The following is a 21,382-nucleotide window of genomic DNA, read 5'->3' on the forward strand; positions in this document are numbered from 1 at the left end:
ATTTTTAAAGTCTTTAGAGGCTGTACTCTTATTTTTGCTTAGAAGCTTTTCTTCCCTTCAAGCTCAGAGCAGATTTTTAAAACATACTTCATTTTGACAACGACATGGGTTCAGCACAGCTCAAGCTGTGAGCTCCCCTTCCCCCTGAGCCCCTCTCTTCCTAAGCGCGGACTGTCCCTTTAAGCCGAGCGTGCCCCGCGCATGCGCTGTCCTGGTGCAGCGGCACCGCCTCTTCCGCTCCGCGCGCGGCGGCGCTTCCGACCATTCATCGCTATCGAAGGCGGCCGCTTCCTGGCGCCAGAGGCGGCGCGGCCTGCTCGGAGGAGGCCTCCGCACCGCCCGCGCCTCGGGGCCTTCCCGCCGAGGGGCTCTCCTCTCCCCGCGGCGCGGCCGCCGCTCCCTACCGAAGGCCGCCCGGCCGCAGCGCCGGCTTCCCGCCGCCATGAAGCTCGTCAGGTGAGCGGATGGAGGCGGATTGCCGGCGCCCGGCCGCGGTGGCGGTGAGGAAGCCCGCGCGCTCAACGCCTGCCCCAGCGCTAACGGCTGCCTCGCGGCCCCCCTCCCCCACCCGCCGCCGTTGGGGCGGGCGGCACCGGCCCCCCGCGGCCCCCCGGATAGCGACGGTGGGCCGTCTGCCGGGCCGGGCCGCGCCGGGCCAGGCCGCGGGGTTTGCCGCCGGCCCCGCCGCCACCCGCTAGCTGTCGGCGGGAGGCCCTGCTCTGCCGTCCCCCTGCCTCCGCCCTGGCCTGGCGGCCTGCACAGCTGTGCGGCAAGGGGCTGCGGAGCTCCTGGAGCGGGGCCTGCGCAGCTTGCTCAATAAACCCGCACTTTTTGGGGGGAAATAAACCGGGTTTGGTTAGAAGTGTCTTCCTGAGGTATCAACGAGTTTTTAAATGTTTCCTTCTTGGTACAATAATGGGAGTAGGATACTGGATTCAACAGTGTGTCAATCAAGTGTCCCAGCTCCTGTTGGTTAGGTAGGACGTGGAGTTTATTCTGGTTTTTGTGTGTCACTCTCGTGTAATGCTTTACTAAACGTCTTTAGCAGAATCCCTGAACTCTGAGAACACTGTCTTTGGAAGCTCAGGATGCATGAATACTTGGCACGTACTGATTTTCTGTAACAGGATGTTAGACATGTAAGGCTTGATGCGGGAGCGAACAGTTTGGGTATTTTTTTAATTTCTAGGTTTCTAATGAAGCTGAGCCATGAGACTGTGACCATTGAACTGAAGAATGGGACGCAGGTGCATGGAACTATCACAGGTATGGCGGGATGGGAGACTACAGCCAAGTATTGCCTGCTATCTTCCTGCTAACAATCAGCCGTGGTTTGGGCTGGGCTTTTTTGTTTTGTACTCTGTCTTGCGGGGAACTTCTCTGTGAGATGCAGGAGGCATTCTTTTTAATTCACATCTTTATGTGCGAGCTTTAGGTGCGTTTGTTACAGAAGAGTGCGGACATTAGCAGGAGTTGCTGGGAGGCAGTAAATTCACTGGGAGCCTCTGAGCCTGACTGCAGGCTTTGCTTACAAACAGGCTTGGGGCTGAAGGAGGTAAATTCTCCACACCATTGGCAAAGCTGGTGTAAGCATGGTATTCTCTTAGAATTTTAGCAGCACGATAATGCTGGTGAGGTAGTTTTACTACTGTATCAAACTGGTAGTGGATACACAGCTAAATTTTTATAAGATGTTTCAGTACATCTGACTTTCATTTATGAAATTGTAATAAGCTATAGTCACATAAAAATGTTACAGCTGAATTGCCAGAAGTGTGGGGACTTTTTTTAAAAGTACAGATAAATGGCAAATGTTAGGTGTTGATATGGTCTTAAATTGGTTAAACTTTGTGTGTAGGCAATTTTAGTCTAAAAATTATTTCTGTTGAGCGTGTTTTAGCTCTGGTTAACGTGATCTTAGATGGAAATGCATATTTGCATATAATTGCATTGATTTCTTGAAACTGATTTGAAAACGGATAGCTTGATGGGGGATACAGGGCAAAAAGGAATCCTGGTGTCAAGAATCTGGTCCCCTGCTGTTGCCAAGGTCTATCGTTTAATACGCGTTTGTGGGTGTTACTGTCTAGCAAGTGCTTCTTTGGATCGCTGAACTGATAGTTGCAGGAAAAGCCTTGATTCATTACACGGTTCTCATATGTATTGGAAAACGTGCAACATTCATGTTGGTGTTACTTTAGAGACGATCAGGTATGTAGGTGGGGCACATCGTATTTAATGAAACAAACCCTTACAGTTAAGTTGATGAATGTGCTTGATCTCCTTTCCTTCACTCACCTCAGGCTTTTAGAAGCTCTTCTGCTCAGACACTGTTAAAAAAATTCAAATTAAAACTTGGCAGAGTTGTATTCCAGGGGATTGCTTGGGTGCTTTTTTGGCCAGTAGCAACCTGCTGAGATTTGGCAGTTAAAAATGCATTATTTTTCAGCCAGATCCATCAGCTTTGATTAGACCTGAATGCACCACCCTGGTATCTCGTTGCAGCATGCTCTGTTGAACCCAGCTAGGTAGGAAGCAAACAAACTGCTTGTCTCCTGACCTCGGTACTCTTGCAGGCTTAATTGAGCAAAGTCTCTCTCATTTTCTACTAAGAATCTGTAAAAACTTTGAATGCAATCCGTATTTCTGAAATGACAATCTTCCCTTTACGCTGGTGTGTGAACCTTGCAGATGGCACAGCAATTACGAGCATATTGTACAATCTCCTCTTCCTCCCGGTGTGTCAGCTGGGCAGAGCAGGCATGCTGAAGGGGCAGGTCTCATGTAACGCATATTTTACACAAACCAAGGGGGCAGGTCAGGTGGAGAGCTGTGTAAAATCTAGAAGTGAGAGAAGAGGATGGAAAAATACACAGAATAAGCGCAGCACAGTAGTTCTTCTGGTTCTGGCCTGCTGCTCACTTATGTTGTTTACCTTGGTAAGACCTCTTGCAGCTTGTTTTTCCATGTTTATGAAAGGAGACAGTAATTATTTTGACCACAAAGGGTTGTTTGTACAGAAGTTTGAATACACAAAATATTTTGCTCATGTGGGTGCCCTGTCACTGAATTAACAGGTGTTTGTAAACTACAGTTTCCATCTTTTGCCTAAATTTTTTTGATCTGAAAAAGTTAACTCTCGTTTTGATCTTCACGGTTTGAGATCAAATCCCATGCAAGACTCGTGATACGCAAAATTAAAAGGAATATAGGGTGCTTTTTAATGCTTTTCAGGGCTCTTATTCCATACATGCATTTAGCTGAGACTTTATTCTAGTTTCGGATTATGCTTAGCACTGCATAGCGGGCACAGAACTGACTGCGTACAATTCTTACATACCAGCTGTTCACAGTTTGTAACCACAATGGTTGTTCCATGCAGTAGTGTGTTTTACGTACTTTCATGGAAGGTATCGCACTAGTATTAGGTGCATTTTATCCGAAAATAAATGCTGTTTTGGCGGTTGCACTTTTTCTAAGGCTTACAGAAAGGGGAAACGATCAGGTTATTTTTCCTCCTCAAAGGTTTGGTTTTCTTCTTTTAAAAGAGTCAAAAGACTAGTATTGGACTTACGTAATAAGCGGCAGGTTGTTATTCAGAGGAATTTTTTTAACCACTTACAAAATTGCTACTGTCGCTAAGACTTAGATAAAGATCTCTAGCAATGAGGTATTGAATGCAGGAATTGATAAATTAGCAAGCATAATTTAAGGGAGACATGTAGTTTCCTTCAGTTACAGGCTTAATTAACGAATGGCAGAAGCAAGTGTTAATGAACGGAATAAATCTTGAAACATGCGCATACTTAAAAATAGCCGATAAAGGACTATCTTGTAGGCATTCATCCCTGAAATTAGACTTGTGTTGTTTCAGGAGTGGATGTCAGTATGAATACGCATCTCAAAGCAGTGAAAATGACACTCAAGAACAGAGAACCTGTACAGCTGGAGACGCTGAGTATTCGAGGGAATAACATCCGATACTTCATTCTACCGGACAGTTTGCCTCTGGATACTTTGCTAGTGGATGTTGAACCAAAAGTCAAATCCAAGAAAAGAGAAGCAGGTCAGTTTGTGCTTTCCCAGTTTGTGTTTGTTCTGCCTTTGTATGCATTTTAGTATTCTGAATCTGAAGATACCCGAGTGTCTTAATATCTGCATTTGGCAGCTAGTTCTTGCATCTTTGAGGGCTTGATACCGAACTGGCTTAGCCTGCCTTGCCCACCTTCTTAGCATCTGTAGCGCTTTCTTTCATGTGTGATTATGCGTATGGCTTTTCATGCATCTGTTTTTAAAAATGTAAATGTTTTTAAGCTTGAGTAAATCTTAACCTATTCAGCGTTGACATGGAAGAGATTTTTGTTTCCTCTTCTCTGAATGTCTGCTGTGTTTCCCCAGTTTGTATGGGGAACTTCACATGGGCTAACGAGAAAGTACAGAACAGCCTCTTAAACAGCGCTGAATGCTTCACTGAAATCTCACTTGGTAGTGGATAAAAATAATGTCAGAGAACTGAATTTGAGAGACTTGAGAATCTGAGGGAGTCAAGGCTGCATTCCAATGAGCAGCTCTCTAGCTTGGGCTCACAGTAGTGTTCTGCTCTGGCCTCTTCCTGCAATTTTTTTTCAAAAGGCTGTTGAACAAAACCCTTTTCCTTAGAAGCCTAACAGTATAGAAAGTAATTAAGTTTTAATCCACATTATTAAAGATTAATAATCTGGTAAACTCCAGAAAATCTGTAGGTTGTCTTCAGGCAGTATATATTTTGTCCAGCAGTTAATCTGTGTGTTTATAAAATAATAGGTTTTAAGTGAAAGCTAATTGTGCTCTAAAATAATGTCATACCTTTTATCCTGTAATTAGTGTTTAAGTATTTGAATCTGTGGTCTTTGATCCATGTGTATGTTATGAATCGGTGTGCTTATCGTACTGAAATGGCATAGGGAACCCTCAGGTGTGTACATCACAGAGTGCAAGTGTTACACCTGCTGTTTTTACAAAGGATAAAGCACCTGAAAGTGTTTTGCTCCTCTCATGTCTATTAAAAATAATCTGACCACATGGAGAAATTGCAGTGTGGTTGGATTACTTTTTTCTGAACCTCAGGATGTGATGTGAACAAGAACATCACTATTTCTTTTTAACTTTGAAGAAAGAAAAGGAGCTGCAATGGTGCTATTTACCTGGGTTTATTTACCTTTGCTGCACTGAAGCACTCTCACTCTGCAGCTGCATTGTGCTGCACTTTGCCTTAATCTGTAAATGCCCTTGGGCTTCAAAAGCGTGTAACGCTTGGCCTGTCCTTGGCAAGTGAAATTGCTGGTGGAAGGCAGGATGCTGGCTGAGGGATGTCCGTGGCACGTGTGCCTCGGGTCTGAGTGTGCCGGCACTTAGTGAACACGGCTCTCTGCTGGTGCTTGTAGATGCTGTAATCATTGAGTCAGGTGTTCTTGCTTCCATGTGTTTTACAAAGAATCAGTCTATTATGAGCAAAACAGACGATGCCTTGTTTCTCACAGATTTGTCCTGTGCCTCTGTTCGTTCTGTCTTTACTGTGTTTCTAACCTACATACCCTCAGATGGAACAGAATAATTTTTACGGCTTGCTTCTTGAATGTGGATGCTACTGTGTGTCTCTTGCCCAGCCACCCACTTCCACAGAATTTTAAGGTTTTTGTTACCTTTTGGAGCCATACAATGACAAATTTGTTTGAAATTAACCAGTAATTTCAAAAGTTTATAGGGTGGCCTGATGGGACAGGTTGTGTTTCTTTAGGAAAAAAGGGTAAAATGACGTATTATCCACTGTATAGCTCATATGACCTCCAGCAGTTGCTTGCAGCTTGAATTATGCTGTGATTCTGTTTTCCTTTTACCATTAAATAGCAGTATTTAAAAGTAATACTTTTAATTCTCAGGCCTTGGCCTGGAAGCACATTTGAAATGGGCAGAAGCATCACTGGAAACAGTAGGAGCTGTTTGGTGGTGGGATCCTTTCAAAATGCTGCCCCTTCACACGGTGCCTGAGAGAGGCCGAGCTTGGGAATTTAACAGCATGTTAAAACTCGTGTTTCCCTTTAGCACAGTGCTTTATAAACCATGGTACGAGCTGTGGCAGAAAGAATATCTTTTCCACTGCAATGAATAGTAGCAAAATGCTCTTGTCTTGCATATGCTTGTTCTGATGCCTGAAAAATTAGATTTTTAAAAAAAAAAAAGACAGCATTTGGAAGCAGCCAACTGTGACACCATATCCAGTTGCTTGCTGCAGTGAAGCCAAAGACAGATGGTAGGCTGTAGAAGTATACTGAAAAAACTTAACACAAAAGATGAAAATACTGTCTGAAACTTATGAGCATTAACAGACTTAATATCTGACTTGACTTAACGTCTCATCACAAGGAAGCAGTATGTTGTTTATGCTTGATACGGAATGTTTTAATCAAATGAAAGTATTCCTGGGTCTCACTTGACTTATTCTTTTTGTTTCATCATCTGCTAAGTTGCTGGAAGAGGCCGTGGCAGAGGCCGTGGCAGAGGCCGAGGTCGTGGAAGAGGAAGAGGGGGCCCAAGACGGTAACTTCTCACCATGCAACTGCTTCCAAATTCTGGGCAATTTCGGATATTTTTTTGTACAGGTCTTGTTTATGGTATCCATTTTTAATAAACTGAAATGTGAAAAAGTTGTCTTTCTTTTGTTGGCACAGTCTGGGGAGGGAGGCATGTCCTATCTCTAGAGGCTGTTGCAGACTAAACCTGTCTTGTTGGTGTTGGTTGTTGTTGTCAAGGTTTTGCCCACCCCTGAAGGCCGTACGATTAATTACCTCTTGCTTTTTGCCCCAGAGTGAGACTTGACTTGTGTTGGCGTGCTTTAACTATGTTTGTTTGAAACGAATCGCTCTTTGACAAGGGACTTGCCCTCTTCTAATGGTTACGTAGTTACGATGCTATATTTAGAACCCACATCCCATGAGTGTGTCTCTAATGTTTTTCTGCAGAGTGGCCTCTTTAAAGTTCATAGATAGAATTTTGCTGTTTTCTATTACATGAAGCTTACAATTTAAACATGTTGCTTTCTTTATACGAGTTCACTTAGGGAAATTAACCAGTTCTGTGGAACTGCTGGATTGTTACATCATGATTAAAGTATACCTGGCTATGAACTTTGTCAAAGCTAATTATATGGCATATGTTTCTTTGGGTGGGGCTCGTAAAGCGGCTTTGTCACACATTTAGTGTACTTAAAGTGCATCCCTAGAAAATACAAAGTACAGCACACTGAACAATTACATACTGGAATTGGAAGTTTACTTCTTCTGGAGATGAGAAAACTTCTGCAGCTCACATATATATATATATATATATATATATATATATATATAAACTGGACACAAATACGAAAGAAGCAGTGTTGGCCACATTTATCTCACATAGCATCCTGCTGACTTTTCCCTTGTAGGAAAGGGATTATCACATTTGCATTACAAGACTCCCAACAGTTTCAGCTGTTGATGAAACATAGATGTCATTTCAAATAACATGCATGCTCAAGTGTGGTTTTCTTGAATGGTAAGGGTATTTGCCAGTACTTTGGTGCAGGAACATGCTTAGTTGGTTGCTCGTGTTTCCACCTAGGCAGTGCTACAGCAGAGTGGAAAAGAGTTGCCTAGTGTTGTGTAGTGGGTTGATACACTGGTTAATTTGCACTAGCTAAGATTTTGTGAGCTGCTCTTCTGTTTTTTCCCCCTCTTACAGAGGCCGTATTAAAGCTTCATCTTGTTACAGAAGAGGGTTTTTTTTTTTCTTTTTTCCCCCCCCAGACCATTGTGGAACCTCCTAAGAGCACTTTTTGGTCAATATAGCACCCACGATTCTCAGCTCTATAAATAGCTGCTACAAATAATGGTTGCTGCTGTCTTCCAGAAGTGCCCGGTCACTGACAATGGGGGTAAGGTCTTCCCAAATCCAGCTGTCAGCAGTGTTCAAGCAATGGTTGAAACTCTTTCCCTCTTCAGTCTCTTCCTTATAAAAGTGCCAAGTGCCCCCAGGGGTATGCACATGGTGGATGACGCCACCAGCAGCCCGATCACAGCGAGGGCGTAGCCTGGGTAGTCCTTTGACACCAGCTGCCCCTGCAAGGGAGAGAAGGGGGGGAGCTGTGAGAGCTGCGGTTTTCTCTGTCCGGCAGCAGAGCGGCGTAGTTAAACAGGACGTCTGAGAAGCACTTGCGGGCTGTAGCCGCCTCAGTGCTTTGTCCAACCATATGAGCTTAAACTTGACAAGAACAGAGCTGCTGACAAAAACATTGGGAAAATATTTTTCTGTAAGCTTTGGGAAACGGCAGATTTTGGCTGGATTCACATTTGTTAATGAGCTGGCTGGGCCCTGACCTCTGACAGGTCCCTGCGTTCCTCTCCTGGAGCCTGTGGGCTCATGCTGACGCCCAGTCAACAGGCCAGGCCTGCTGCAGGTCCCAAATCAGCAATGACATAAACACAACAGGTGTAATTTGTTTCTGTGTGCTAGGAATGTTTCCACAAAAGGTTATGAAACCAGTGATTACTTACCCAGTAGTAATTCCTCTGTGATAAATACACAGTTCAGCATTCGTACAAAAGCATTTTGGCCATGAAGGAAAAATGCATATGGAATTATGAAAACCAGCGTGGTTGATGAAAACTATTTATTCCAGCAGTAGCTCAGTTCTGTTAAAATACCATTAATTTTGTTCAAAATACTACAATTTTGGCAGTAATTTTTCTGTTCAAAGAGTATTTTTTTAAGTATGGGGGTCTTCAATCAATATGAATAAAGTTTTACTGTTTGAAGGGATCAATTAAGATTTGTAGTGGGAAATCACTCCCATTTTACAGAACCATGGCATGGTTGTCACTAGGTCAAGTTTTTTTCCCCTTTCTGCAAAACTAAGGAGTTGTCCTGACTGCAAAAAGCTGCAAGCTTTCAGAAGGCAGTTTTGTGGAATGATGTAGTAAGGAAGGAAGGCTGTGTTCTTACAGGAATTAAGGAAAGTTTGGGAAAAAACCCCCCACCCAAACAAAAACCAGAACTATTTTACCTGTGTGGCATCCCATGCTTGGTATTGCAGTGTTCCTGTGAGGATATAGTCGGTGAGGTAAAATATAAATAGGCTTATAATTAGCAAAGGACTAGCAAAAGCCCACATAATTTTCCAGTACCAGTTTGGCTTGCGTCCAACCATGGTGTGAAGATCTTTCTCAAATCTGTGTTTAAAAAAAAAAACCCACAACATATTTTTGGAGAACAGCTGCATATGTTCAATTGATACCTTGATTGGAGTTACTGCAAAACCGCTTACAGAATTAAATATGTGAGATGGGAAGGGGGAGTATTGTCTGCGGGATGGGGGGGGGGGGACAGATGACGACAAACCCCATTGCCTTGCTGATACCATAGCGTAGGAGAAAAATTTACCCCGAGGTTATTTTGTTCGTGGCCCTGTGTGTCTTGGCCAGTGGTTGCACCCCTGCTAGGATGAAGAAAGGAGAGTTCAAGCTTTTACCTTCTTATCCCGTAGATATAACACACAGCAATGGTTTCTACCAGCACAATGAGCAGCAGCGAGAGGGTGGCTGCGTAGTCATTGAATATGTCAAACCAATAATTTCCAGCCTCCATGGTGAAGATCAGGCCAATCACGCAGTTAATGAAACACACAGCACCTGCGTGGATAAAAGCAGGGACCCTGCCATTACACCTGGAAATATAATTGTCCTGCTTCTTGTGGCTAAAAAAGCTGGTGGGATTTCTACTGATTTCTGTCAGGGAGCAGCTTTCTTGGAGAACAAAGATAATTTTTTTCCCCTTTGGAAAAGACTTGGTGCAGAGAGAGAGGGAGAGAGTGCGCGTGTGTGTGTGCGCGTGCGTGCGCAGCATCTGCTGTCACTGCTGGGCATCCAGGTAAAACAGGTTTTAAGGTGGGACAGATGATTTCCATGCCCAAACAGGAGCGCGTATCACTTTTGGCCAGATACTGAACCAGTTGGCAGTTGGGATACCAGTGATGTGACTGAAGAGCCACTCGCTTGTCTTGACATGTGTCCTGGCCCTTTGAGTTTCACCGGTCAGTAGACACCAGCCTGAAGGAGCTGGTGTGTGTTGGGACTCACTCCAGCAGATACACAGCTGCAATTGCCCTACTGCTTTGAGAGCTCCCAAGGTAAAGTGCTGTACAGGCTGAGCAGCGTTCCCCAAAGGCAGGCAAACCCTTCTGGCAGTGCATTCGTTATTCTCTGCCCCACCTGAGGTCAAAGAGGGACCCTCGGCAGCTGTGGCACACCAAAGTTTTTGCACACGTGTCCTCTGCTGCTCATGGCAGGTGCTTACCTGAGATCACCTCCTTGGGGAAACGGGCAGCAATGACCCTGCTGTCGGTCAGCGGCGTGAGGATAGCGGCGGTGTTTCCCAGCATGCTGCCAATGCCCAGCATCAGCAGCATGACGAAGTAGAGCACAGAGTACAGCTGGGGCACCTCCATGTTTTTGATGGCTTCAGAGTAGACTATAAATGCCAATCCCGTCCCCTGGACGGCCTGCCGGTGGGAAGGAGGAGAGAAGCAAGTTACAAGCAGCTTCTCAGCTCAATAAGGGAGATAAGAATAGGGACATACGAGACTGATCCTCCACAATGACAACATCCACCCATGGTGGCAGTTATGCACAGCAGAGGCAGGTGAGATCATCCCCAGTTCATTCAAACTGGATCGAAATAGGTACAGTCCCGCTCATAGCCAAACATCTGCCACATCCCACAGCTGCAGCCAGCAGTCCGGCCGCATCGCCACCCAGCTCGGTTGCTAACCAGCCAAGTGAGCTCCTTGCTGGGCTGAGCTAGTGCCCCCCTCCCCCAACCCCATCCTGAGGTGCAGAGATCAGCCCAACTGCAGCCCCCCCAGCCAGGCAGCTCCTGGGGGGAGGTGGGATGTGCCCAAGTGGGCCTAAGGGGCTGCCCAGGCTCCTTGGGAGGAGAGGAGCGAGTGAAGCCCCAGTGCCAGCACAAGGCGGCAACTCACCGTATCTAGTTCCGCTTCCAAGCTGCAGTTTTTAAGCTGTGGCGCTAACTGGGCGTATTCCTGGGGGTGGGTGGCCATGAGGTAGTCTTTCATCTCGTTGAGGTTGTCTGCTGTTAAAGAGCCTTCCTCCAGGTCAAAAGTGTTCATCAGCAGCAGTATCACCCTGGGAAAGATTACAGGAACTGAGTGACTTTCAGGCCAAGGTATAAAATCCGTGCTGGTTTGACACCTCGTCCCCTCCTCCATCGGGAGGGGATGCTCTGCCCTCTCCAGGGCTCCCCAGGTGGGAGCCGCGGTACTCCCAGCACGATGGGATCCAGGCAACCTTCTGCTCATCTCTGCCTCAGAGGGAGCAGCTCCCGCACCCACACTGTGCTCCCAGGCAGGTATTTTGGGTGCTGGCCAGTGCTGGCTGGCATCTCTTCCCCCCCGCTTGCCCTCCAGTCCCACGTCCACACCCCACCAGTTTAACAGGCCTTTTGGCAATGAGCAGGGACTAGCAGCTTGGTTTCCTCTTTGATCAGCAGATAGACTGAAAGCTGTAAAAATATGAGTAAAAGTGTAACTGCCGCGGGCCCTGTGCCAGAGATACTGTGCAAGCTTGCTGCCTCGGGGTACGATCCTGCAGGCTGCTGGGTACCTCCAGAGCATCACTGCCGAGGAGGCTGAGCTCCTGGCACAGGGCTTAGCCTGAAAGGGGGAGGATCTGAGCATCATTGCATTTTATTAATCACACACACACACACCCCCCCCCCCCCCCCCCCCCCCCCCAAAGCATGTGCTGGGACCAGGGTGCAGGGGAAAGTGCTGCTACAACTCGCCCAGGCAAACTCAGCCTCTCGACCCAGGCCATGTCTGGAAGCAGCACCTGGGTGTCAAAAGGCACACCGACCTGTCATCTCAGCCTCCGTTGCTTTAAATTGCGCTTTATTAGGGAAATAGCAGGTCTGGTCTCTGGGCAGCGCTGCATGGCGTTATTTACATCTCCCAGAACAGCTTGCTGTGGAAAACAAGTGAAATACCAGGCTCTTACTTGTTTATGCAGCTTTCATAATTAAATGTCGCCTTGAAGCCATAGATGGAGAACGTCACAATGCTGGCGAATATGGACGTGGCGCTGTTGATCAGTGAGACGATGATGGCGTGCCTCTCGCAGTTGTTGTTGGGCTCATTGTAGCTGGCGAACGCGATGAGGCTGCCAAAGCCCAGGCCCAGCGAGAAGAAGATCTGCGTGGCAGCGCTGATCCACGTCTTGGGGTTCGACAGCTGCTCCAGCTGCAAAACCAGATGGGGAGAGCGGGAGCGTGAAGGTGCGCACGGATGCCCGGCCCTGCCCCTTGCAGCCTGCAGGGATGGTGACAGGGATGGGCCCCTTTGCCACCTGTTTTAGCTCAGCGATGTTTTCTGGGCAGAGTTCCTGCTCAGTCTGGAAGTAATATGCTACAGGTTATGTTAATGGACAGGTCTTTTTCTGCAGGAGAAAGGAAGCAGCTCATGGGCACCATGGCAGAACAGCCTCCAGCCGCTCCCAGCTGGGGTTTCCAGCTGCCTGACCTAAGCTACTGCTTCAAAAAAATCCAATATAAGGAAAAGGAGCATCGGCACCTTCTAAAAACCTACACGTTTGATAACGTCATGAAAAATTCAGTGCCGTTTTTCTCTACCTTTGGTGTGAACATGTAGATGAGCCCGTTCACAGCTCCGTGAAGTGTTAATCCTCTGATGAGGTATATGATGAGAACGCAGTATGGCAAAGAGGCTGTAACATAGACGACCTGGGGGAAGGAGGGGAAATACCTTGGTCTAAAGAATGCACTATTATGTTTGCTACATTGTATTAATCTTTAAACAAATATTTTCAGATAAATCTAACTTTAGATTTAGAGTTTAGGGAAACAAGTTTTCATTAATAATAGAGCTCTGTTGCTACTGTTCCCAGGGTCTTCTCTTTGACTGGAAAAATAAGAACAAAATCTAAAATATTTGCAGCATTTACAAACTCAGTTCTGCAGCATTTAGTGGAATAACACCAGGTTGCAATCATCTGTCAAGAACACATTAGGCAAAGGTCAGCCATCTTCTGCTCTAGGAGGAAGGAGAGCAGACCTCATAAAAGGTCAAAATCAAACTTGAATAAAACTATTTTAATTAAAATATGAAAAAGACTTTAACTTAGACTCATAGAATGGTTTGGGTTGGAAGGGATCTCAAAGATCATCTAGTTCCAACCCCCCTGCCATGGGCAGGGACACCCTCCACTAGACCACGTTGCCCAAAGCCCCATCCAACCTGGCCTTAAACACTTCCAGGGATGGGGCATCCACAGCCTCTCTGGGCAACCTGTTCCAGTGCCTCACCACTCTAATAGTCACGAATTTCTTTCTAACATCTAATCTGAATCGACCCTCCTTCAGCTTGAACCCATTACCCCTTGTCCTGTCACTACACTCCCTGATAAACAGTCCCTCACCATCTTTCCTGTAAGTCCCCTTCAGGTACTGGTAAGCCGCAATTAGATCTCCCCGGAGCCGCCTTTTCTCCAGGCTGAACAACCCCAACTATCTCAGCCTGTCCTCATAGGAGAGGTGCTCCAGCCCTCTGATCATCTCTGTGGCCCTCCTCTGAGCTCCAACAGCTCCATGTGTCTCCTGTACTGGGGCCCCCACCCAGATGGGGGATGGGGATAATTAAATCTTTCAGTTGTCTTCTGTGAGCTTTTGATAAACCCCCTGAATCTGAATCTAAATGTTCAATCTCCACGTTGGAAAAAGCCTCCTGAAAAAAAAGAGAATCTGATCACCTTCTCTTTGCTGGGATGTACCCAATGGCTCATCCAGAAACTTATATTTAAAAAAACCTAACTCACAAAAAACACGCCTTCCCAAGCTCTTGGGAAGAGAACTGGCTGTGTAATTACCAAGTATTCCTCCAATTTGCACTTGCCTGCACTGCCAGCTGGCATCTGCATTTCTCCACCAGACACCTGGAGATGCAGCACCTTCACCTTCCCCAGCAGGACAGCCCTGCATCTGCTGCCCAAACCTGCCGCTGTTCCTGCACAGGGATGCAGGGGAAGCCCCCCCACGCCCCACCTGAGGAGACTGTGCCTTCATGATGCTATTTCAATGCTCCTTGGCTATTTGTTCTTTTCTTTTTTGCCCCCATAGCCAGCTGCAGCAAATTTAAGAGGTTATTAGTTTACAATGTTTTGGCTTTCTGTGTTCAGGTAAGACAATTTGGGGATTACAGCCCTCAGCTTGCTGCTTAGTGCAGGCTCAGCCAGGATACTGCTTTTTTCCCCTCCCCTTCCTCACAACTTTTGCTGTCAATAGAAAGTGAGCAAAAATGCCGGATGGATATCTTTTTTCCCCTTTCCTTGCAAAGACTGAGGAACAGATACCTCCTGACACAGCTCTGCTGTGGCAGGCAGCTTTCTGCAGGGCCAGCAGCCTGGCGGCTGGTTTTGCAGCAGAGGTGGCTGCATTTGAAGGACTTTTCTGGGGTTTTTTTAAAATACCACTCACTCTTTTAGTTGAGCATTCTTCAGCTGCAACTTAACAGGGTGGCAGAAGCAGCAGGGCCGGCTGCTCCAGGGGAGATGCCATAACCCAAGTAACAGCAGCCACGGCCGCTGCCTTTTCGGCACTCCTTTATCCTCCCCACGTCCTGCTGGGGCTCGGCAGGGCTGCGCCCACCTCTCACCTTGCCGGTGGACTCGGTGCCGCGGAGGATGCAGAGGTAGACCACCAGCCAGGCCAGCGTCAGGCAGAGTGCCTGCTCCCACTGCACGCTCCCGCTGGCGTCCAGCGATGGGGAGATGTTCAGGGTCTGCCGGTACCAGAAGTACTGGGTGGACGACGTCTTCTCGCACTCCTCCTCATAGCCAGTGCGATTGCTGTTCAGGGGGCAGGTAGCCCACGGCAGGGGGTCCTGCAGCAGAGAGGAGGGATGCGGGGTGAGTGCTCACCATCAGCATGGCAGGGAGAGCCGGGGCACCGATGGGGGATGGAGGGCGTGAAGGCGAGGGTGGCTTTCTGAACCCTGGGATTGCTTGTCCCCGCGTTGTGCTGCCTGGGGCTGACCCTCTCCCCTGGGACTGACCCTCTCCCCGAGGACTGACACACTCTGTCTCTCTTCCCTGGGGGTGACCCTCCTGATCTGAGCCGTGCCACTGGGCACCCACGCACCTGGAAGGAGTGGAAGAGGTACCAGAAGGCCCAGGCGTTTATCACGTTGTAGTACATGGAGAGGAAGAAGGAGACGACGACACTGGCGACGCCTGCGGGCATGGAGGGAGGTGCTCGGTCAGCGACAAAACCCCAGAATGCCCAGAGCCCCAGAATGCCCCATGGGGGGCTTTGCCTCTGCATGGCCCCATGCACAGGGCATGCCCCCGCCACTGCAGCCTCCTCCTCCTCCCATCAGGGCTAACCTGCACTGGATTTTATACTTTAGCCCCTGGGGGGTGAATATTCAGTGTAACGTTAAAAATAAAATGTGCTTGTAAACAAATTAGAGAGAGTTTGGGCTATCAGGGTAATTTAATAACTTAATTTCCTACCATCACTGCCTACTGTTTACCAGTGTCCACTCTTAGCTACATTATTAAGGCACTGTTTTATCACTCAATGTTGAGCTTGTCAAGAAAATGCTCTTGGGGTCAAAGCCCATCGTGGGCAGCCCCAGAGGCTGGGTTAAGCGCTGGCCTTCACACTGATTTTGGCAGTCTGCCTGAGGGCAGGGGGACTCACACCTCTGTGCCTGGGGACCAGGTAAGGTGAGCCAGGGTCTGGCCCCGACACCCCACGAGGAACGGCGTAAATGCATGCTGTGGTGCATCTGGATAGCTGCTTTGCTCAGCCTGGTGAGAGCCAGTAAAGCCCCAGTTCCTGCCTGGTTTCTTCTCTGAAAGACAAAGCTGTCCTTTCAAAAAAAATCACCCCCTGTTCCCTGGGCACTTAAAGATGAAAACTGAGAACATACCAACGCCGCAGAGGTAGGGGCTTATTATTTTCCAGGCGCCGATGCTGCCCTGACGCATGCGCTGCCCTACGGCCAGCTCCAGGTAAAGCAGCGGCATCCCCTCGGCAATCAGCATGATAAAATACGGGATCAAGAAGCCACCTGCAAGAAAAACCCAACAGATGGCCTTCGTTAGATCAGCAGCATAATAAACACCAGGTTGCCCTATTCCTGATCAAATTGCCCCACCAGTGTCCCAGGAGGCGGCTGGAGCTGAGTGCTGTCCAGACACATTGTGTATTGAGGGCACGGCCCAACCCTGAGGGACATCTCGCAGGGTTTCAGGTGGCATCCCAGATGCCGGTGGGCACTGAGCGGCTGGGAACGGGGAATTTTCCACGGGCACTTGGCAACGCCAAGATTTCTGCTGTTAAACTGTGCCGGTTGCAACCCCAGCGCAGAGGGGCTGCCCAGGTGCTTCACGGGCGGCTTGAGCAACGTTTGGGGCTGGGGCTGTTAAAGAGTAACTAACCACCAGCCAAACTTGGTAAAAGATAATGAGAGCAAGGGGACAAGGGAAAGATTTACTTTACGTGTGGTGTTCCGCGGCAGAGCCAAAGCGCTCAATGAAAAGGTAACAGCAATGTCGCTATTGAATAGAGAGTTTTGAGTAACACCGAAGCCTGGCCTGGCTTAAAAAAAAGCAACCCAAAATTACAAAAAACTCCCCCAAAACCCCATGCTGAGCCCACAAATGCCAGCAAAGGGGTGAAGACTTTTACCAGGCGTCCCACCTGAGGAGCAGACCCTGGGATGGAGGCACACAGCTGCCTCCTGCCCCATGTCTGCTCATCCTTTGCTTCCCCAGCATGGAGAGGATGCTCCTGCAGAAGAGAAGCAGCAGGAATGGGTAGGCAGGCAGCAAGGGAGGAAAAAGAACCTTCCCACCGAGCAACCAGGATGTGCTTCGGCTTAAATTTCTGCTGGGGAAAAAAAAAAATCCTTGTCCTAGACTTGGGGCTCGCTTCTGAAAGAGCTGCTGACTGAGTCAAAACCTGGATTTTTGTGAAGGCTTTCCTGCTTCCCTTTTTACAGCAAGCCAAAAATATTTACGTAAATATCTCTTATTTAGGATTTAATCTGCAGCATTAACATTCCTTGCAATGGGCTTGGTGCAGCACCACAGAGGAATGAACTCCAGGCAGCAATGAGGCAAAGAACTGGAAATAAACACTGAGCAATAATCCGGTTTATTCTGGGAATTAATTTCCAACCTCCCGGCTCTGTCGTTATTAACGACCCCTTTGTTAGTCTGTTAGATAACTTCCTGTGCCACAAGGGAGCTGTCAGAGGTTCAAGAGCTCCTGCAGCCACTCCGTCCCGGCAAGGTGTGAGCTGCCCCAGCAGCCACAGAGGGGAGTTTTGCCATGTACCATGGGGGGGAATCAGCGTCAGGCCCGTGGGACAGGCTTTTCCTCCCTCCCAGCAGCGCTGCCATGTTCTTGGTCTTGGCTTTGCCACCTTGGAAGGCGGAGGAGTACCTCCAGGCTTGCTCTTCACCCCAATGGCCCCCACAGCTGGGGGTGCTGGGGCTGAGGCCCTCGCTCTGTACCCTGTTTGCAAGTAGGTCTTGCCCCCAACGTTGCTCTTCATAAAGGGTAGAGCCAAAATACCTCATATAAGCAACTCAGGGCAGCTGTATGAACCGTCCCCTTATCCTCTGCGAACCAGCACAGCTCCGCTGACTTCCCTGCTCATTACACTCAGCGTTGCTCCCTACGGTGCCAACCGCCTGCAGAAACCAGCCCCCAGGCCAGACCCCTGCAGCTGGCACAACACGTGGAGTGTGCCCTGGGTCTGGTTGAGGCACCAGGCTCGGCCAGCGACACCCTTGCCTCTGCTCAGCATCCCACCTGCTGCCCAGGGGCTTCCTCGCTCAGGGCTGAGCGCTGCTGAGCACCCATCCTGCTGTAAACCCAACCCAGTGTTGTTTTAAGCCTGGCCTAGCCCGCCTATGGACAGACTAACTGCACCAAGGAGATTTGAACCCCCCTTGCTCTGTTCGGGTCAAGCTCTCTGGAGGCGAGCAAGGAGAAGGAGGCAATATGCTGATGAATGGGAAAGCAGGAGACTGTAAAGTCTGCAAATACCGTGTTTATGAGTATCATCGGCGATAAGGGCTCTATTGCTCTGCTGGGCAGGACAGGGACTGGCTCTCTGCTTTTCTATGAGGAAGATGATGCCAAATAAGCAGTTGCTGCCCCCCTCCCCCCCTCTCAGCCCAGTGCCTGCCATATCCAGCTTTGAAGTTCCTGAAATGATGTTTTGTCTGCATGGGTTTTGCAAGCCACCGAATCCTTTTTAAGAGGGCAGTGAAAAGCAATGAAGAAAAGCAAAGCCTATTGTCAGGAGTTTTAGTTTCACAGTAGGGAGAACTGCCTGTCCCCTCGGAAATTTAACCAGGGAGGACAAAAGGAGTGGAGAAACTACTCTTATAAAAACATGCTTTTCAGAAAATACTTGGGTTTATTGAATCTTTTTTTTCTGGTTAACCAGGTGTTCCAGTTTTGGTTATGTTTCAGAGAATTTTCACTGTCTACTACACTACTGATGGCTGGTAAGAAGAGGATAAACCATGCAAAGACCCCAGTGTCTGAGTTTTGCTGTCCTTCAGGATGTCTGCCAAGACAGGCTGCCAGTGAACTAATCACCTGCAGTTTAATTGCATACAGAAACACTTGCATTTTACGCTTTGTGCTAGAGGTCAGTGTCAGACATGAAGTCCCTACCTTCGAAAGCATTTGCATAGAGGAATACACCCAGAATTTCTGCATGTCTTTCACTTCTGCTCTCTGAAACATCTAAGAAAGCTTCAGCCACTGCAAGATCTAGCTTCTACTTTAACTTCACCCAGTGCAGTATCCAGATTTTTCTGACCTGATCCCACAGAGCAGCTCTGATGCCATCCCAGCACTGAGCTGACTTTTCAACAACCAGCATGAACCAACTCCTACCACCACATGTGCATTTAGAAATAAGCTAGAAGCCAACAAAACAAGCACAAAACAAGCAAAAAGCACTTAAACATCTCAGTGTGTTTCTTCCTGAAAGGAAGAGAAAGGTGGAAGCAGACCAGGAGCAAACAAGGCAGACGCTCATTATGTCACTTAATGCACAGCTGAGATGGGTCCAACACTAAGACAATGGATGCAGTGTGAGAAGCAGTATGAAACTGGGATGTCTTATGAAGAGAGGCTTTTTATAATGATCCTTCAAAATATAGTCATTAACCAGTGGTAGCTGTATACTAGAAGTACTATATTAGTGATGTTTTTTAATTAATCTAATCAACTGACTTTTGATTTCTAAGGAAGAATATCTGTGGCTACTGTGATACAGACATCATCTTTCTCTAGTTTGGACCTAGGAGGATAAACTTTCAAAAAAGAGCTTCTTGAGGGGGTTTTTTTTTGGTTTTTGGGTTGTTTTTTTGTTTGAGTCCAAACCAATTTATTCCATTTTCAAAGCTTCCCAGGAGGCTTTAGCTCTGGAACTCCTGTTGATTAAGGAGTTTCAGCCAACTTCAAGGCAGTTTTGCAGCCAAGTTATCACCTCCTAAAGTAAGGCTTTGTATAAAAGACAACACGCTAATGACAGCAACTTGAAATGATACAGCTGATCCTTAAATTAAATCAGCATAAGCATTTCCCTTTCTCAATATGTTCCAAGTGAACTAACAAGGAATTGTAGTTTCTGATGCCTTCAGAGTAGTTCAATGGGGAAGAAAGTAATACATTAATACCATGTGGACCTATATTCCTCACTGTACCTCCATCGTCTCAGAAAATATGGGCCTTCCCTCTGTTTCACTGCACTTCTAGGAAATGAAAGCTGCTGTATGGGGATAGCTGTCAGGTAAAAGCTTTATGCTAAAGAACACGTAAAATAAAGCAGCAATAGAAGAGATGGCACACCAACAAAAAGCCTGACCTCCTACTCTGCCCCATGCCCTGCTGGGTGGACATGGACAATGTACCTTTGGATTTAAAGCTTGCCACACTTCTCCTCGAGGGAAGCAAGAAACATAAGTCACACTTACCTCCTCCGTACATCTGACATAAGTATGGAAACCTCCAGACATTTCCCAGCCCCACAGCATAGGAAATGCAGGCGAAAACAAACTGCAGGGGATTGTCCCACAGTGGCCGGGATTTCTCCATCGCCTACTTGCAGGCAGAGGTTTCAGCAGAGCCTTCCTGCCTTCACTCCTTTAGGTACTCTGCCAGCCCTGCCTCAGACTCCACGCCAGCCCGGCTTGGAGGGGAGGGAAAGGCGGAGGAGCTATGCTTGCCAATTCCTATCAAGCTTTTTAATTACTAATCTTATTAACAGGCACATACTGAAGTAGGAATGCTGGTAAATAGATTATAGACACACAGAACTATAAAATTGGTACTTTGGGTGAATAGCTGCTTGGGTTTTGACTGGCATTTCTGGGAAGGATGTGAGCCCAGGGATTTTTATCGGCTCACATGTCGACTTGACACAGGGAAGAAATAACACTGGGGCTGCAGCTTGGTTTTGGAAATGGGAAACTCCTTCCCCACGGTGCTTTCTTCCCTGGGAGTGGCATTTGTGTGTGTGAGGCACCAGCGTGGATTTGGTGGCACAGGGAAGGGGTTCCCACACCATTAGGACTGGGCTTAGTGGCTGTCAGAGCGGGCTTTTATTCCCAGTGTCCCTTACCCTAAACAGGTCCTCGGGCATCCTGTCGCACCCTGGTGCTCACCCCAACCAGCCCAGCACACTCCCCAGTTCCAAAAGTGGCCATGAAACAGTCCCTGTCAGCTACAAAGGTCCCCAGCCTGCTGCAGCTTTGAGTGTAACACTCAAGTTTGATCCTCCAGGAACACTACCCTCCCTCTACACGTACTCCATGTGCGTGTGTGTGAGGGTGCAAAACAGCCGGTCTCTTTTCGCTTACCTTTATGCTCAAACCCCACTGCTGCAGATGAACTTTTCTGAGGGGTTGCTGGTTTACAACACTGTTAAGCAACAGGGACCAAATATATACAAAGGCCACTGGGAAAAGGTGTCCGTGGCCCGTTGTGGAGGCAGAAGGACCTAGGAGGCCTTTGGGTCATCTGAACGCACACTGAGATGCCAGGTCTGAACGTGAACCCTCTGTGCTGGGGCCCCTGCCGAGGTACACTTTGAGCTCCACCACTTCAGACGGGTCTCCCAGTAAAGGGGGCTAACGGCAGCATCCACAGCAGTAAAAACGGGCTGAACAAGTCCAAGGACTCAGCTTCCTTCCTCTGTCTAAATGTTGGGGTTGTTTTTTTTCATGCCAGGACTGGGCCCCTTTCA

The 21,382-nt window shown here is 47.8% G+C and overlaps 2 protein-coding genes across 3 annotated transcripts; one reads left to right on the top strand and one right to left on the bottom strand.

Moving 5' to 3' along the window:
- The first annotated feature begins 242 nt into the window (after positions 1 to 242).
- Positions 243 to 6,683, top strand: SNRPD1 (small nuclear ribonucleoprotein D1 polypeptide). The gene is made up of 4 exons (XM_075745609.1): positions 243 to 456; positions 1,190 to 1,266; positions 3,875 to 4,066; positions 6,504 to 6,683. The coding sequence occupies exons 1-4, from the start codon at positions 443 to 445 to the stop codon at positions 6,578 to 6,580; spliced, it is 360 nt and encodes a 119-aa protein (XP_075601724.1). The 5' UTR covers positions 243 to 442; the 3' UTR covers positions 6,581 to 6,683.
- Positions 6,684 to 7,814: 1,131 nt separating this feature from the next.
- SLC6A20 (solute carrier family 6 member 20) lies at positions 7,815 to 21,133 on the bottom strand. 2 transcript variants are annotated; one of them, XM_075745608.1, is made up of 11 exons: positions 20,997 to 21,133; positions 16,034 to 16,174; positions 15,238 to 15,329; positions 14,753 to 14,980; positions 12,715 to 12,825; positions 12,084 to 12,325; positions 11,051 to 11,213; positions 10,366 to 10,570; positions 9,542 to 9,701; positions 9,077 to 9,242; positions 7,815 to 8,132 (listed from the first exon to the last, which is right to left on the bottom strand). In XM_075745608.1, exons 2-11 carry the CDS (start codon positions 16,146 to 16,148, stop codon positions 7,983 to 7,985), a joined length of 1,632 nt encoding a protein of 543 aa, XP_075601723.1. In that variant the 5' UTR covers positions 16,149 to 16,174; positions 20,997 to 21,133; the 3' UTR covers positions 7,815 to 7,982. The 2 variants fall into 2 exon arrangements, with proteins under 2 accessions (XP_075601723.1, XP_010301563.2); XM_010303261.2 differs by lacking the exon at positions 20,997 to 21,133 and adding an exon at positions 20,112 to 20,352.
- Between the last annotated feature and the right edge of the window lie 249 nt (positions 21,134 to 21,382).

The sequence above is a fragment of the Balearica regulorum genome, chromosome 2 (genome assembly GCF_011004875.1).
Source record: "Balearica regulorum gibbericeps isolate bBalReg1 chromosome 2, bBalReg1.pri, whole genome shotgun sequence".
NCBI classification, from domain to species: Eukaryota; Metazoa; Chordata; class Aves; order Gruiformes; family Gruidae; genus Balearica; species Balearica regulorum.